The 19,296-nt window shown below is 38.5% G+C and overlaps 1 protein-coding gene across 2 annotated transcripts in view; it reads right to left on the reverse strand.

Moving 5' to 3' along the window:
* Window positions 1–7,697: 7,697 nt before the first annotated feature.
* The window catches only part of PPIL4 (peptidylprolyl isomerase like 4), a 39,887-nt gene continuing 28,288 nt past the window's right edge, over window positions 7,698–19,296 (reverse strand). For both annotated transcript variants that reach the window (XM_055433133.2, XM_088840817.1), the window contains exons 12-13: window positions 17,565–17,712; window positions 7,698–11,619 (exon numbers count right to left, since the gene is read on the reverse strand). In XM_055433133.2, the coding sequence (XP_055289108.1) occupies window positions 11,368–11,619; window positions 17,565–17,712 (400 nt within the window). In that variant the 3' untranslated portion in view covers window positions 7,698–11,367. The remainder of the gene's footprint in view (window positions 11,620–17,564; window positions 17,713–19,296) is intronic.

The raw sequence follows: 19,296 nt of genomic DNA on the forward strand, positions 1-19,296 counted from the left end.
CAAGTCTCAGTTTCGCATTCCGCTCACTCCTCTCGCCTTTCCATGCTCCCTACTTTGCGGTCCTCTGCTTCAGCCAGACCACCATATTACTCTCCCTCTTGCCTTTCTGCTTTGTTTATTTTTTTGGCTGCGGCAGTTCTTAGCTGTGGCATGTGCAACCTTTAGCTGTGGCATGGCATGTGGGATCTAGTTCCCTGACCCGGGCCCCCTGCTTTGCCAGTGCAGAGTCTTAGCTACCGGACCACCGGGGAAGTCCCCTCTCCTGCTTTTTGAGTCATTTTCTGACTTGGAACCCCAAAGTTCTCTTCTCCAGATCACACTGCCAGGAGGAAACAAAATTAAACAAAAAAATTTCTCTCTTTCAGGAACCAGAGGTCATTGTGGTCTTGTTCTAGATTCACAACAACAAAACAGCACTTTTCTAACTTCTCATTTTATCCAAGCTCTCTTGCTCAAAAGTTACCATATTTTCAATCCTTTAGGTATCTTGAGAATCCCGGTGTCCTAGGTAAAAATAAATAATAGCAATACAACCTTGTAATTGCACATGAAACATCTCTCCAAAACTCTGTCCAGCTGCCCCTTCAATGTGCAAGGAGAGGAAGCAAAGATAAAATTAAACCTAATTAGCAGTTCTGGATAAGTAAGACAGGGTAAGAAGAAAGAGTGTCTGTTCCATTAGAAAGAATAATTGAGGTTACTTGCTTTTAAAAAAGGGCAATTTTGAAAATTAAGGGGATCTCCATATTCTATCATTTAACAACAGGAAGCACAAACTTCTCTAAAATTTCCCATCAAAACATGGTTTCACAGCAACAGCCACAGAAAGGTAAGTCTTCTGTGATTTCGATTTTACTATCTGTAATTTATTCTTTGTGACTCAGTCTTGATGCAAGTAAGAAATGTCAAACTTGAGGCTGAAAACTTTTTATGATGAGTGGAAAACATAGGTATGAAATGTATCTTTCAGTAACTAAAAAGCAAGCAATACATTAAGAGACATTTGTGAAAGTATGGACCTACTTAAAGTTTCTCTTCTTTTAGCCTTTAAAATAGTTCTATTCAAAATCTTTGAAAATTCAACTGGTAAGGGAGATCAAATCTGAAACTTTACAGCAAAGTTATAAGGAATGAGCAATTGTAGTCTCACAATGGCTATCTTTTCCCTCTGAAAGATAAAACTATATACCTATAGCTACTTTTTTACAGCAAAGTGAGATATTACTGGAGCCTGGCTTTAAGAGTTCACCTAAAACCTAGAGAAGCAAAACAGAAGCAGGAAACAGTCACTTTACTCTAGATGTTAGTAGTAGTAACATAGCACCATGATTGCCTTGTATCTAGTCAAGGAGACTTGATGGACATTATAGAGGTCACCACCATTAAAAACAGTTTCTGATTAATAGGACTAAGTGTTTCCAAACACATGTCTTCGCTAAAACTAGTCTTTCATACCTAAAATATCATCTATGGTAATTAAGGATAGCTTTTCCTTGAAACAATAGGTTCAGAAATATTTACTACTTTTATTTTTCCCACTGAACTTACCGAATTCAAAGTTCAGTTGTCCTAAGTTATTTCTTCTCAAGACTTCTATCACAGTCAACCATCATTTCTTTCTTGCTCATTAATTCTTTCAGAACAAATTTAGAATCTTCTGTATTTATTTTCTGTAATTTAGACTCTTATCTTTCTATATTCAGGATGATAGTTTTTTATGCACTGTCTATAGAGCTTTCTTCTATTGATGCCTAAGATTGACATATGCGTCCAGAGAGACACCTGCTCTTAGCAGTATAGTTGTCTGGATATTCTGAACTGTAACACCTCCATTCCCCTCTCACTGCTCTCTGTAAAACATCCATATGCCAGATAAATCAAGATAAGTTACAGCAATCGCACTTTAAGTGCACTGATGAGACTGTAAGACAGTTGGGGAATTTCCTCAAGACCGAAAATATGTAAACAAAATGATAAGTAAACCACCAGCCATGAATGTAGAGCTTTGGGGACTAAGGGCCTCAGGCCACAGTGTTGAAAGACGTTGATGAAGACTAGTCTTTAGGCTTGAAAGAAAGTTGGAAAACGGAATCTAAGATTTTCACATGAAGCTAGAAGAATAGAAGGGCTCTCCATCAGAGGACTAGGCCAGGGGGGAAAAAAAAATCTGCAAGCATCTTCCTAGCTCTGCAAGGATGGAAATGGGGATAGATCATAATAACAGATTTATTTCCCTTGATATTTTGTATAATCTATGTTTTATGGTTCAAAATTACACTATGTATGCACATGGAAACTGTAAGCCAAGAAATTAAAGTGGCCCTAGGTGACAGCATCACCTGAAGCCTAAAAAACAAATGTAAATCTTCTTTAGAGAAAAGCATCCTCAGTTTAGATACCTTCAGTTCAGTCGCTCAGTCGTGTCCGACTCTCCGCAACCCCATGAATCACAGCACGCCAGGGCTCCCTGTCCATCACTAACTCCTGGAGTTCACTCAAACTCATGTCCATAGAGTCGGTGATGCCATCCAGCCATCTCATTCTCTGTCATCCCCGTCTCCTCCCGCCCCCAACCTTTCCCAGCATCAGAGTCTTTTCCAGTGAGTCAACTCGTCACATGAGGTGGCCAAAGTATTGCAGTTTCAGCTTTAGCATCAGTCCCTCCAATGAACACCCAGGATTGATCTCCTCTAGAATGGACTCGTTGGATCTCCTTGCAGTCCAAGGGACTCTCAAGAGTCTTCTCTAGCACCACAGTTTAAAAGCATCAACAGTCCCAAATTACATTTTTTTTAAAAAATCAGAAACACATAAAAAAGAAGCCACTATACATAAGTTAGCAGAAAAAAAAACTAAAGATTCAAATTCTCAAAAATGTAAATGGGAAGCTGTGTATCAACAGTTAATTTGTTTTTATGGCCAGTTTCCCAGGTGGCACTGGTAGTGAAGAACCTGCCTGCCAATGCAGGAGATTTAAGAGAGGCAAGTTTGATCTCTGGGTCAGGAAGTTCCCCTGGAGAAGGAAATGGCAACCCACTCCAGTATTCTCGCCTGGGAAATCCCATGGACAAAGGAACCTGGTGGGCTACAGTCCATGGGGCCGCAAAGAATCAAACATGACTGAGGCGACTTAGTACGCACACGCAAGGAAATATCACAGGTTGTGCTTCAGAAAAACGGAAAATGATACTGTGTGGAAGACCTGAGATTCAAGAAGAATGGAGGGTAAAAGAAATGATTAACACATGGGTAAATCCAATAGTTACCTGAATAAAAACGGTAATAACAAAACAGACTAAATCACACGCTAGGACTAAAACACTGGAGGATTATAGCACAGAATTAGAAAAGCGGTGAGTTTAACTTTAAAGATGTCTAATGTCTTCAATTAGAAAGGAAGGTGAAAATATCACCTTACATTTTAAGCATGGATGGGAAATTCAAAGGCAATTCCCCAGGACAAAGAAGACGAGGGGGAAGAGGGCAGAATATTTTTTAACGTTTTAAATTAATCCAAAAGAAAATGAAGGGCAAACGAAAACCCAAAAAAAGCACAAAATAAGGTGGTAGGAATAAATCCAAATATATTAGTAAATAATCAGGACTAAACTCATCAGCTACGATCAGATTAAACATAACCCATTTTGCTATGTGCTGTTTCTGAGACACTGAAACATCAGACCAAATAAGACAAAATTAAAAGGGCAGTAAAAACAAAACCAACTAGGTGTACTGCAAGTATCCTCACATAAATTGAAAACATCAATGAAAACAAAACATTTATAGAAAGACAAAGTAACAAAAATGAATAAACTCTTTGAGAGTAACAGAAAAGCTAAGAATCACTGAAATCTAATCATTACATTTTCTCATGAAAGAAATGCTGAGGTCAGACAATTTTGTAGGCACCCTCTATCCAACATTCAAGGAAGAGCTATTTCAATCTTTCTATTTTAATAGAAAAAAAGGGAACAGTCACAAACTTACTCTTTAATGTGGACATCAAATCCGGTCAAGAATAAAACAGAAAAGGAAGATTATAGGAAAGTTTTATCACAGTACTAGAAATTTTAGCCAGCAAGCACATAAGAATACCACTGTCACTTATTGTCCACATAAAAGACCCAATAAAACCATACAAATTTTAAATATAAGGCTTTTAGCAAAATGGCTGGATATTTCAGGGATATTTAATCAAAAATATAACTTCTTTGGTCAAGAAACAAAAAAATCATTTGGAAGATATCATTTATAATAGAACATAAATGATAAACTAGCAGTAAATCTAACAAAAGATGTTCAAAAGCTTTCAAAAGAAAATGCTAAGAATTAAATGAAGGGGTTTGCTATCTTTCAGCCTTTCAGGTGGTGCAGTGGTAAAGAATCTGCCTGCCAATGCAGGAGATGCCAGAGACTCAGGTTTGATCCCTGGATGGGGAAGATCCCCTGGAAAAGGAAATGGCAACTCATTCCAGTATTCTTGCCTGGGAAATCCCATGGACAGAGGAGCCTGGTGGGCTAACAGTCCATGGGATCACAAAGAGTTGGACACAACTGAGCAAGGAGATCCAACCAGTCCATTCTAAAGGAGATCAATCCTAGGTGTTCATTGGAAGGACTGATGCTAAAGCTGAAACTCCAATACTTTGGCCACCTCATGCGACGAGTTGACTCACTGGAAAAGACTGATGCTGGGAGGGACTAGGGGCGGGAGGAGACGGGGACGACAGAGAATGAGATGGCTGGATGGCATCACCGACTCGATGGACATGAGTTTGAGTGAACTCTGGGAGTTGGAGATGGACAGGGAGGCCTGGCGTGCTGTGATTCATGGGGTGGCAAAGAGTTGGTCAGGACTGAGCGACTGATCTGAACTGAACTGAGAACATGCATGGATACACACACACACACATGCAGCCTGCATGATTAGGAAGATATATGAAGATATTGTTGCCACAAATTGATCTACTCTTTGAATATAGATACAGTTGAAGTCACAACAGAATCCTTTCGGATACCTAACAAGTTGTTTCCAAATATACAGAAAAAATTGCCACAGCATTGCTAATGGAACAGATGGCGGGGGGCGGCGGGGGCCTGGGGGGTGTTGCTTAAATATCAAGATTTCTTTAAAGCCATAGAAATGTAGATATTTGGTATTTGTGTTGGAATAAACAATAAACCAATGGAAGAGAGCCCATGAAACAAAACCCACACACAAATCTATAGAAACTTATGACAGTTCAATGGGAAATAGATGAACTATTCCTAACAAGTTTTTAAAAAGCATTATTTCCCTCGTGGCTCACTCAGCTAGTAAAGAATCTGCCTGCAATGTGGGAGACCCTGGTTCAATTCCTAGGTTGGGAAGATCTCCTGGAGAAGGGAACAGCTACTCACTCCAGTATTCTGGCCTGAAGAATTCCATGGACAACAGTCCATGGGGTCGCAAGAGTCAGACACAACTGAGCCACTTTCACTTTAATAGATTTTGGACAACTGATTAGAGCCATATGTTGGGGGAAAAGTGAATTTAAACCCCTATTATCACACCATGTATGAACAGTTCAGTTCAGTTGCTCAGTCGTGTCCGACTCTGCGACCCCATGAATCACAGCACGCCAGGCCTCCCTGTCCATCACCAACTCCCGGAGTTCACCCAAACTCATGTCCATAGTCGGTGATGCCATCCAGCCATCTCATTCTCTGTTGTCCCCTTCTCTTCCCGCCCCCAATCCTTCCCAGCATCAGAGTCTTTTCCAGTGAGTCGACTTGTCGCATGAGGTGGCCAAAGTATTGCAGTTTCAGCTTTAGCATCAGTCCTTCCAATGAACACCCAGGATTGATCTCCTTTAGAATGGACTGGTTGAATCTCCTTGCAGTCCAAGGGACTCTCAAGAGTCTTCTCCAGCACCACAGTTCAAAAGCATCAATTCTTCGGCGATCAGCTTTCTTCACAGTCCAACTCTCACATCCATACATGACCACTGGAAAAACCATTGCCTTGACTAGACGGACCTTGGTTGGCAAAGTAAGTCTCTGCTTTTTAATATACTATCTAGGTTGGTCATATCTTTTCTTCCAAGGAGTAAGCGTCTTTTAATTTCATGGCTGCAATCAGCATCCGCAGTGATTTTGGAGCCCAAAAAAATAAAGTCTGACACTGTTTCCACTGTTTTTCCATCTATTTCCCATGAAGTGATGGGACCAGATGCCATGATCTTTGTTTTCTGAATGTTGAGCTTCAAGCCAAACTTTTCACTCTCCTCTTTCACTTTCATCAAGAGGCTTTTAGTTCCTCTTCACTTTCTGCCATAAGGGTGGTGTCATCTGCATATCTGAGGTTATTGATATTTCTCCCGGCAATCTTGATTCCAGCTCGTGCTTCTTCCAGCCCAGCGTTCCTCATGATGTACTCTGCATATAAGTTAAATAAGCAGGGTGACAATATACAGCCTTGACATACTCCTTTTCCTATTTGGAACCAGTCTGTTGTTCCATGTACAGTTCTGACTGTTGCTTCCTGACCTGCATACAGGTTTCTCAAGAGGCAGGTCAGGTGGTCTGGGATTCCCATCTCTTTCAGAATTTTCCACAGTTTATTGTGATCCACAGAGTCAAAGGCTTTGGCATAGTCAATGAAGCAGAAATAGATGTTTTTCTGGAACTCTCTTGCTTTCTCCATGATCCAGCAGATGTTGGCAATTTGATCTCTGGTGCCTCTGCCTTTTCTAAAACCTGCTTGAACATCTGGGAGTTCACAGTTCACATATTGCTGAAGCCTGGCTTGGAGAATTTTGAGCATGACTTTCCTAGCGTGTGAGATGAGTGCAATTGTGCAGTAGCTTGAGCATTCTTTGGCATTGCCTTTCTTTGGGATTGGAATGAAGACTGACCTTTTCCAGTCCTGTGGCCACTGCCGTTTTCCAAATTTGCTGGCATATTGAGTGCAGCACTTTCACAGCATCATCTTTCAGGATCTGAAATAGCTCAACTGGAATTCCATCACCTCCACTAGCTTTGTTCATAGTGATTATCTCTAAGGCCCATTTGACTTCACATTCCAAGATGTCTGGCTCCAGATGAGTGATCACACCATCGTGATTATCTTCGTCGTGAAGATCTTTTTTGTACAGATCTTGTGTATTCTTGCCACCTCTTTTTAATATCTTCTGCTTCTGTTAGGTCCATACCATTTCTGTTCTTTACTGAGCCCATCTTTGCATGAAATGTTCCCTTGGAATCTCTAATTTTCTTGAAGAGATCTCGTTTTTCCTATTCTGTTGTTTTCCTCTATTTCTTTGCATTATCGCTGAGGAAGGCTTATCTCTCCTTGCTATTCTTTGGAACTCTGCATTCAGATGCTTATATCTTTCCTTTTCTCCTTTGCTTTTTGCTTCTCTTCTTTTCACAGCTATTTGTAAGGCCTCCTCAGACAGCCATTTTGCTTTTTTGCATTTCTTTTCCATGGGGATGGTCTTGGTTCCTGTCTCCTGTACAATGTCATGAACCTCCATCCAGAGTTCATCAGGCACTCTATCTATCAGATCTAGTCCCTTAAATCTATTTCTCACTTCCACTGTGTAATCAAGGGATTTGATTTAGGTCATATCTGAATGGTCTAGTGGTTTTCCCTACTTTCTTCAATTTAAGTACACATGAACAATTCAATATGGACTGAATGTAAAAAACAAAACTTTATACTTTTAGAATAGAGCAGAGTATCTTTATTAAGGATTTCTTAAACAGAATACAAAAAGCACAAAACATACAGGGAAAGGTTAATAAATTTGACATTAAACTTAAAAATTTGTCTAAAATGCATAACCTAATTTTAATCAAATATCTAGACTTAACTCACAGCTTATAAAAAGTAGAAAGGATGGAGGATATCATGAAGATATCATCAAATAATTTCAGAATGTGGAATATTCTACAAAGCAACTGGCCTCAACTCTTCAATGTCATGTAAAAATTAAAAAGTAAAAAAAGTGGTTGGGGTGGAAGGATGGCAGGAAACCCTTTTAGATCAAGAGAGTAAAATGACAACAAGCACTGCATGAAGCATGGTTGAGCCTGGGTTTAAAAACAAATCAACACCAAAAAGTGACATCCCTGGGGCGCTGGGAGAAATCTGAGCGTGTGTTACACAATGTGAGACCGCTGCTCGTTTTCAGGGTGACAATACTATCGTGGTTACAGAGGACACCTTTTAGAAAGTGCATGGTGAAACACTGAAAGGTGAAATATCATGTTTTCACATTATTCAACCACAAAATGTTACTGTTTAACCTGGATGGAATATATATGGAGGTTTGTTATGTTTCTGTGTTTCTACACATGCATGAAACCTTTCATATTAAAAAGTTCGGGGGAGAAAAGGTAGGGGGAGGTGGCATTTACAACTTGTGCTCTTCCAAAGGCATCAACAGGTGAAAATGTAACCACGAAGAACGGGCAAGAAATGTTTACATTTAGTAGTAAAAAAAAGACTAGTATCCACAATGTTTAACTCCTTAAGGAAACAAAATAAAAAGGCAATAACATAATATAAAATGCGCAAAAGACATGAAATAAGCTTTTCACTGAGAGCATTCAGGAAATGAATATACATGAAAAGAAGCTCGCTCAACCTTGTTCAGTTCAGTTCAGTTCAGTCGCTCAGTCATGTCCGACTCTCCGCGACCCCATGAATCACAGCACGCCAGGCCTCCCTGTCCATCACCAACTCCCGGAGTACACTCAAACTCATGTGTTTTTAGCTTGATATTTCCAACTTTTAACAGGTGAAATGCACATTCAAACAATGAGACTTCTGCTCTGGCCAAAATGGAGTAACAGGGGCAGGATTTCCCTTCTCCATATTAACCAATGCAACACCTGTACAAAATACATACAACAGACTTTTTCAGACACTGGACAACTGTGCAGGACAGTGACTCTTGAGAGGAGAACAAACAGGGAAAGTCTTACCATTGCCCAAACTAACTGCAGGGAGAGCCCGGGCGTTCCTCTAGTGGAGCATTTAGCCAAGGTGGAGATTTTACCATGGTAAAATCTGTAGGGCAGAGTACTGGAAATGGCAACCCACTCCAGTATTCCTGCCTGGGAGATCCCATGGACAGGGAAGCCTGGCAGGCCCCAGTTCATGGGGTCACAGAGTTGGACATGACTGAGCGACTAGTACATCCATACATAGTACCGGAGAGAGGAGGGAGCTGCTGCTGCTGCTGCTAAGTCACTTCAGTTGTGTCCGACTCTGTGTGACCCCGTAGACAGAAGCCCACCAGGCTCCCCCGTCCCTGGGATTCTCTAGGCAAGCTACAAAGGGAGAATTCCAGATCTCCAGAGTTCCCCTGAGGCTTTAGCTAAACAGTGTATCCACTTAAGAACTACCCAAAGGTGGGGAAGAACCACCAGAGAGGAATAAGTGGTAAAATTCAAGTTCATACAGGGCTCAGAATAGTTCTCATTCTCCATAGCCAAAGTGGAGAAAACTCATTATAAACCAGGCAGAAGGAGGATTATTCAGAAGGGCTATTACCTCAGTAGTGAGCTAAACTAGCTCTAGATTAAAGGTTGTTCTGGTCCTAAATCATTAAGTGTAAAAGCAAGCTATGAAAGGATCAAACTGTTTCTAAGTAACTATCTCCCAGAACAAAGCTCAACATATTGAAAGGAATAAGCTCCAGCACCCAACAATGTAAAAATCCAAAAATTATCAGGCATGCAAAGAAGAAAATTACAACCTAATAATGAGAGGGAAAAAAAATCAATAGAAACAAACAAGAAATGGTAGATGATAGAATGGTCAAAATAGTAATTATAAATACATGTCAGATGTCCAAAACAAAAAACAAATAAAAAAAAAATAGAGGAAAGCAGGAGTCTGGAAGGAGAGACACGGAAGATACAAGAAAGACCCAAATGGAACTTCTGAAGATTAAAAATATAATGTATGAGGTGAAAAATACACTGGATGGGATTAACAAGAAATTAGATACTTCAGGAGAAAAGGCTAATGAACTTGAGGATACAGCAACTGAAACCAATCTGGAAGACAGAGAAAAAAAAAAGAAGAAAAACAAAACAAAAACCAGAGCACAAGAGTGCTTGCGGCGAGACAGTTCCCAGTGGCCTAACACACAAGTAAGAGTCCCAGAGGGAAAGAATGAAGGACACAGAAACCAAAAAAAAAAAGCCCCCCAAATCCCAAATTTGGTGAAAGCCATAAACCTACAAATGAACAGTCCCAGCAGAAGAAACATGAAGGGGAAAACAAACAAAAACTATACCAAGCACATCATAATCAAAGTGCTTAACAGCAGTGATCAAAAGAAACCTTTAAAGCAACCAGAGAAAAAGAATTAAAAACTTTTATATAGAAGAACAAACGTAAGAATAATAATAGTGTTCTTGCTGGAAACTACAATAATATACCACTTAACAGCCACTGGATTGGCAAAATTAAAAAGCCTGAAATTAGCAAGTACTATATGTGAAATATGATATGAAATATTATCATGTGAAACAAAGATAATTCAAATAGTGCCTAGGGGTATGAACTGGTACAGCCACTGCAGAATATAATTTGGCATTATCTTAAAAACATGAAAATATCCGTATCACATGACCAAGCAAATTATTTCTAGATAAAGAATGTGTATAGCAGCATCGTATACAACAGCAAAAAAAAAAAAACCAAAACCCCAAACATCCATCAACAGAAGAATGGATAAATTACAGACTTGTCATATAATACAGAATAGCAATAAAAATTAATGACTTTTAGAAGACACCAAGCTGAAAAAAGCGAGTGACAGAAGTAAACAGACATTATACCATTTATATAAAATTCAAAAAAATACAAAACTTAGTACTTCATTTTGGGATACTTACATATGTTGTAAAACTGTAATAAGCAAAACAATGACAAACACAACGTTCAAAATAACAATTACTTGAGGAGAGGGCACGTTTAAAACGCCAGCAATATTCATTTCCTAAGTTGGCTGATTGGTACATGGACATTTATTATTCTTTATACCTTATATATACATGATTGTGTATTTTTGCTGGTATGAAATACTTCATTAAAAATAAAGACTGAAAATATGAAAGACTTTAAAAATGAAAACTACTGATTTATGTATAACAATAAAATTAGTGTAAAAAAGTATACAAAGAAAATGTTCTTTATTGTCTTTCAGCCCCCTCACAATCAGTTTTAATCTAAAAGGGCCATAATCCAACTATGAAAAAAAATAACAAGCAGTCTTTAACTGCTCTGACACAAAATCTGAACATCTGGTACTCGAATTTATACAAGAGTAAATACGTTAGCACTCATGTCTGATTCTTCGACTTTCATCTGTACTTGGATTTTTCTTTATCTTTGGATTTCCTGGGACTCCTGCTTCGGTCTCTCTTTTTACTCCTTTCTCTTTCATAGGGATCTGCCTGGTATTTGGATTTGTGACTGTTACTATAGTGGCCATCCCTTTCTCGAGATCGGCTACGACTTCGGTTCTGAGGTCGGTCCCTCTTTTCACTCTTTTGCTTCTCCCAACAACTTTCTTCTTCTTCATAGTGACCAAAGCCCATTTCCCTGTAGATATCCTATCAAAGAAATAGAGAGGTATAAGTGAATCAGTAAAATAATCATTTTGTAGGTACTATCAATTCACAAAACTTAAGACACCTCCCCCATTAGCAAGCAGTTTTAACAGGTCAAATTTGAACACTACCACTAACACCAAGAATCCTATAAATTAAAAAGCAAAAATAATTCAGAAAAAAACCATTTTCTCATTGATCTCACTGTTTTGAATCTACTATTTCAGCTGAACTGAAAGATCACATCTAAAAACAAAGAACTGAAATAGCCCAGTTGAAATAAGTCTTTGGGCAAAATCGCAATACCAAGAATTCTGGTTATGCACAGCCATTGTTCCACTCCCCACTTCCTCACTCCCCCAAAATGTGGTTCCATTACCGATCTACAGTGAAACTACTAAAATCCCCATTAAGAATGCTATAAAGAAGACATCATTTAAATAACATATCCAAAAGAGATTTCAGATAGGTCAATCAGTCTAAAGAGGAAAGAAAATAGATTCTGAATACTTGGGTCTGAGCAATTGTTTTTAAAGTATTTTTTTTTTATAACAGCTCCTCTCTAAATTTTTGAATAAAGTTTCTTGCTTAGACTAAATGTTTTTTATTAAAATCATTATCAACATAGCCGATAAATGTTTTATTAAAATCATTATTGACACAGTTCTTTAAAAAAGAATTCATTGCCCCAAAGACGACAAAGTGGGTAGATTTACTTCTATTCTCAATAACTAAATAGCAGTAGTCCATGGAATCCTCCAGGAAAGAATACTGGAGTGGGTGGACATCCCCTTCTCTAGCGGATCTTCCTGACCCAGGGTCTGAACCCAGGTCTCCAGGATTGCAGGAGGATTGTTTACCGTCTTTACCATCTGAGCCACCAGAGAAGCCCCTCAAGTAGCAGAAGTAACTTTTCCATACAGAAAAGGGCTAGTTAGAGCACAACAACTCTACCTCTGCTCATGTCTTATCCTTGATCAAAACGAGTATCTCAGCAAGTGGCTAAAATCTAAAGATATCAGAGTCAATGCTCTTTCAAGAATAACTGATAAAATTCAACTCTCTTAAAAGATTTCTCAAAAGAAAGGGGATATTCTGAGGACTGAACTCCCAAGGGCCCAACTCTATTACCTTAGACATTATTACAGTAGATGTAAATGTCAAGGTTTAAAATCCAAGTGATGAATACCCATGGTTATGGACTGGGTTTTAAGGAAATGATTCAAAATTATTCCATATAATGTCTAGATACTTTACATTATGCTTATTACAGGGACTGCAGTATGGGAAAACAGACCTAACAAGACTGTTACATGCCACAGCATTTGTGGAAGAGCCCCTATAAACTGATTCATGATTTCCCACAACACCAATAGTTCCTATCATTCTGTAAGAATCCCAGAGGTAGAAAATGAGTAGGTGTTTCAGCTTAAACTTTTACCAATTATTTTTGAGCAAAATGTGACATCCCTAGGAAAAAGACTTTTTTTGTTCTTCCTGTAACATACACAAAATGTAAATATGTATGTACTATTCTGACTGGACAGCAAGTGCTGGTTGAGGCAATAAACTTCTTAAATGGAGAGACAGTTTTAACTGATGGATAATCCTATAAAGTTTTCAGCACATTATTATACCAACAGGCACGTAAAAGGTTTGAGTCTTCAAAATAAGAAAGAGAGATTACATAGTACTTAATTCTTTGAAAAAAATTGAGGAAGCTGAAAATCTGAAATGGATTGAAATCTTAAAGTCTCTCCTACTTGGCTTAGTTTTCAAAGCTACACAAGCTTTGAAGTCAGGCATTCTAGGTTCAAATGGTCTTTGCCATTTAGGAAAGATGTCAAACAAATCTTCTTGAGGTTAGATTTATCAGTGAAGGTTCATAGAGAAGCTAAAAAGGACTTGAGAGGAGCCTCAAAGGATGAGTGAGTTAGGGCTTGGATTGGCTGCAAGAAGGATAATGCAAGAAGTGTGTGCGAAAACTGAAAGCAAGGAAGACTGAGCACTGTGTGCTTGAAGGAGAAAAGTTTCAGTTCAGTTCAGTCGCTCAGTCGTGTCTGACTCTTTGCAACCCCATGAACCGCAGCAAGCCAGGCCTCCCTGTCCATCACCAACTCCCAGAGTCCACCCAAACCCACGTCCATCAAGTTGATGATGCCATCCAACCATCTCATCCTCTGTTGTCCCATTCTCCTGGCCTCAATCTTTCCCAGCATCAGGGTCTTTTCAAATGAGTCAGCTCTTCGCATCAGGTGCCCAAAGTACTGGAGTTTCAGCTTCAACATCAGTCCTTCCAATGAACACCCAGGACTGATCTCCCTTAGGATGGACTGGTTGGATCTCCTTGCAGTCCAAGGGACTCTCAAAGAGTCTTCTCCCATTTATGCGAAGCCATATTAGAACAAATCTAAGTATGTGCTTGCACAGTGCTCAGTGCTTGTGGAGTACAATGTTATTCTCATTCTAGATATAAGGAAACTGAGACTCTTGGAGATGCACATATGTTGGAGAAAATTATTTAACTCATCAGTAACTTTACATATAAAACTGAAAAGGGGGTAGTAATGAAAAAAAATACCATATCTGACTGAATTTTTAAAAACCGTTACAGTTTCAGTCCTCCTACTAAACTATAAGGTCCATAGGCTTGTGGGGTCAGGATCTTCATATCTAAGGTAAGGGAAACAACTTAGATGAGCTCTAAGTCGTCTCCAGTATGGACTTTTAGAAATTCTACTCATTTTATAGATTTAAGAAATAAGACATGATGATTAAACAAGCATGCAGTTAAAAAAAAAAAAAAAGAATACCATAAAGTGGCCAGTTTAAGGCAATCAACTTAACTGAGCCAATGACTTCATGTAGAGTAGTCAAAAAATTAAAAAATCAATCTTTGCTGAGGTCTCTGGCAGTAAACTGGAGATTTGGTCACATCTAAATCACTCCGTTCAGTTCCGTCGCTCAGTCGTGTCCGACTCTTTGTGACCCCGTGGACTGTAGCCTACCAGGCTTCTCTGTCCATGGGATTCTCCAGGCAAGGATACTGGAGTGGGTTACCGTTTCCTTCTCCAGGGGATCTTCCTGACCCAGGGATCAAACCCGGGTCTCCCGCATTGGAGGCAGACGCTTTAACCTCTGAGCCACCAGGGAAGCCCTCTAAATCACTCAAATAATATTAAATGACTAAAATGACAAAAACAGAGTTCCAGATGATAAGAATAGTGAACACCTATGAAAGCCACAGAGGAGGACAGGCAAGCAGCCTGATATTTCTCAGCCAGGCAGTCCACAGCCGAGTACTCATTTCCTGTAACCCCAGTAAAACTCAAATCTCAAGAACACAGTAACCACCTCTGGATTTAAGACATGAGGTGGAAAAATTATAAACAGATTTTGAATTGAACAGTAAGGCTTTCAGTCAATAAAAAACAAAGCACTTGAAGAAATAAAGCATTCTTAGGAAACTAAGCTCACCAAGCAAAGACCAAGAAATAGGAAAATTTGAGCTGTACCTGAAAATTACCTAGCACTGAAAATTTCCTTTAATGATTATGTAATACTTTTGAGATTAAAATCAAAAGGATAAAAAGCAGAATAATAGAAAAAAATTGGGCCCACTGAAATCTTAAATATGGATGCTATTTTATTAGAAGGAAAAGAAAATCAGTGCAGCTATATTATTAAATCAAAGTATAAAACCAAAAACAACTGCTTTAATATACTTCGAGGGAAGAAATAAAGTTAGAATATTATTGCCAAAAGGGGAAGACATTTGCTGCTGTTACTGTAAAGTCTTAAGTAATCAAACAGCAAAACAAAGAAAGATTCATAAAAAGGCAGGGGTGCAAATGTGGGAACCACAGACTTGAAATGCAGCCCCTCTTTGGATTTTTTTAAGACTGCTGATTATCTCAAACACATCAACGTGTATTTCAGGCCTAAATTCATCACGGATTCCATGTAGAAGTGTAAGAGGAGCTGTGGAAACACATGGGATTTGGCATGATTAGTGGAAAACATGCTAAATATTCATAGAAATGTGATACAGCTACCATTAAAAAAGATGTTGAGGTGATCATTGGCTAAATTAATAAGCATATAAAATTAATAGGGAGATGGTCCTATTAGATGACACTGGAATATTATACTGTGGGACAAGCTACATTAGAATTCACAATTGGATTCAGGAAAGAAAACTGCTGGAAGGAATATATTTCAGGGAAGGAAATTTGGGTAAGAATTTGACAGGAATACATTCCAGGTAAGAGGAACAGCAGAAGGGGTACAGGTCCAGTTTTACACTGTGGTTACACTACTCACTAGCTGCATTAAGACCACCGGCAAGTAGCTTAACTTTTTTATCTTTTACTTTCTTGTGAACAGAGACAACAGCATCCACCTCGCATTACAAGGACGCAAGAGACGTTACTACTACTGATGCAGGTGAGGATTACTGGAGGGACTGACAAGGGTGTAACTTAAAACAGAGAGCAGGGCATGAATGATGGGAGTCTTTAAACAGCAAAAGGGCGACTGAAAGAAGAGAGATTAGATCCTCACTGGATGACAGCAAGGAGGAGGAGGAGATGCTGTCTAGGGAACAGGGTGCTAATACATATAAAACATGCATTTGCTGTCATTTTTTAAAATGAAGAAAAAAACCACAAAACACATAAAATGGTTACCTTTGGGGAAAGAAGAGAAGGGGGAGAGGACAGGGATAGTAGTTAGGTGCCCTATGCATACCACTTTGTAGACTTTACTTTGGAACCACACAATTTTTCAAAGTACAATAGAAAATATTTTAAGTGATTCGTAAACATCAAAAGGAAACAACTGAAATGTGAATCCAGTTAATGGCCTTACCACAGACAGAAATGATTCCAAGTGATTTAAAACGTATTGACTGTAAAAATAAGAGTTACAGCCAATGCAGAAAATGTGTGCACACACACTTTTTGTTTCCACTTAATCTTAACAACGTGTCTGGGAGACAAATATTATCTCAGTTTCACAGAGGAGGAAAACATGGCTCAAGAAAGTTAAATCACGTGATGAGGTCACATCAGTGATCAGCAGTGTAGAAATCTGGGCTTCCCTGGTGGCTCAGTTGGTAAAGAATCCAAAGCTGGCTCTTCTGACAGCAAATCCTCTCCTCTGCCAGTCACACTGCCCTCTCCATCTTCGTGTCTTTGCGTGACATCCCCACTGCCGTGAGCCCCTCACTTCCCCACCAACTGAACAACTCCTCATCTACCAGGCCCAGTTTAAAGATCCTCATGTGGTAAAAACCAGAGCAAGGGATGTAGTGTATTCTGCTTTTCAATTAACTCAGAGCCAAACTGCAGGTTGGAAATAATTTCTTCCCTTTATAATTTACTTTCTTTGGGGAATTTTTATTATCCCTGTCTTAGAAAATTTACTGTTCAGGAAAGCTTTCAGGATGATCAAGCTAACTATTTATTTAACGTGGCTTTTATTTCATATATACCATATCAGTCAGTTCAGTTGCTCAGTCGTGTCCGACTCTCCGTGATTTTTTTCAGGTCCTAAAACCTCAAGAGCTATAAGTGCTATACAGAACACCTGGTGATAAATTAACATGATAAATTAGAAGGATTTTTTTTTTTTTTACCATAACCACACTTGTTTTTGATGGGAATGAGTAACTGTTCATAGGGATGAAAATCACTCCTGCTTCACAATGTGGAACTATATGACATATTCAGTTATTCTGAAAACAATGTTTTATAATCTGTCATATATATTCTTGAAAATTAAAGTTTCATTACCCGAGTAAAACCATTCTACATCTTAAGAATTAAGAACACATCCATCCCTGTTCAGAAGCATACCTTTATTCCTAAATTACGTCATTAAGATGTAATTGACAGATGGATGAAATATGTATTTCTCTACAGATGAGTCTGAACAACAGTACGTACCTGATTGGTATTTTTGATTGGCATGTAGTCCTCATCTTCTTTTTCTTCAGAGCAGTGGCGGGTCTTCTTCTTGTGTTTTTTACTTGTGTGTGAGTGACTTGCCTTTGAGTCTTCTGCCTGCTCATCTAGTACAAGTTCATATTTGGCACTGGAGCAACTAGTTAAGGACAAATGTGAGAACTGACACAGATAATACATCAAAACATGAGAATCTGGTCAACAAAGGAGGCCATGAGGCTAAAGACAACTGTTTAAAGCAAAAAGCATCTCAGAGCATAGAATATATTTCTAAAACAAAACTAATTCATATTTTGCTTAATTACACAGGCAGGAAAAATGGAAAGAGCTCTCGTTTCAAATTAACAGTTTACAATGGGTAAGTGAGCAAAAAAGACAGGGGAAAAACTGATTTCATAAATGAAAAATATAAGTAGTATTAAAAAAATAAGGAAACCTATTTGTCAATAATGAAAAAATTTAAACATAGAAAATGAGGCACATATTTAACTTGAAAATATTAAGACATTATAAATCCCAATGCCAGAGAAGCTATGTAAGATGAAAATACACTCACATAACTCTGAGTGTAAGTTCAGTCCTATAGAAGAAAATTTAGCAAGGGATATCAACAGTTATCATGTTGAAATTCAAATAAGAATTCATAAAAAACTGAAGTGACAGTAAGTTAAGTGAATAACGGCATAGCTGTCCCTCACTATCCACAGGGGTTGGTTCCAGGACCTCCTGAGGAGACCAAATGCCACAGATGTTCACGTCCCTTATATAAAACAGCACAGTGTTTGCCTATAACCTACATACATGCTCCCTTACACTTCAAATCATCTCTAGATTACTTATAAAACCTACTGCAATGTAAATGTGATGTAAATAGTTGTAAATACAATGCAGATGCTACATAAATACATAGCTGCCTCCACAGCAAATTGAAGTTTTGCTTTTTGGGACTTTCTGGTATATTTTTCCTGAATATTTTCCATCTGCAGTTGGAGATCCATGGATGCAGAACCTGCAGAGGCAGAGGGCCGACTGCATACATAATAGGATTTATCTTAAATAACAGAAACTGAGAATAAGCAGCCTAGTAATAAAGATATGCATAAACACATTAAAGTATTGCAACACAGAATTATAAAGGAAGTTATTAACAATGACAAGTGAATGCTGCTAAATAACCTGGCATTTTTTATAAACCTGGTGTTTATAAAAAATTATAAGTTAAAATAGCTTGAAGCAAAAATTGTATGTAACTTTATAAAACTTCATAAAAGATCAAGATTTGAAAGGAACAAGGAAAAATAAAACGTATCATTTGTCTAAATGGTAGAACTATGAGTGAATCTTTTTTAATCTCACATAAATATATTATAAAAATTATAATAATGTATGCTTTAATTTAGAAATAAGTTTAATAAACTACAGTATCTGAGAATGAGAAAAAATGTAAAACTACTAGGACCTCTCTAACAATAATCTTAAACCCCAAAACAGGCAAGACTAGAATAGTGGTTTTCAAAAAAATTAGGAGGAAGCCCAAAACACAGAACTATTTTAGTGGCGTGTGGGACTAGAGTAAAAGCAAACACACTTCCCTCAGGACTGAGTTTCATGTCGCTTTTCACCAGGCCACAGCTCTATGCTCCCTCACGGATGTCCCGTGCAGTAGGAAAGCACTGCACCGTCTGGCTACTCCCAAGATAGCTGACAACAGCTA

This window comes from Moschus berezovskii, chromosome 10, assembly GCF_049115385.1.
Source record: "Moschus berezovskii isolate FMDL1 chromosome 10, NW_MosBer_1.0, whole genome shotgun sequence".
Lineage (NCBI taxonomy): Eukaryota > Metazoa > Chordata > Mammalia > Artiodactyla > Moschidae > Moschus > Moschus berezovskii.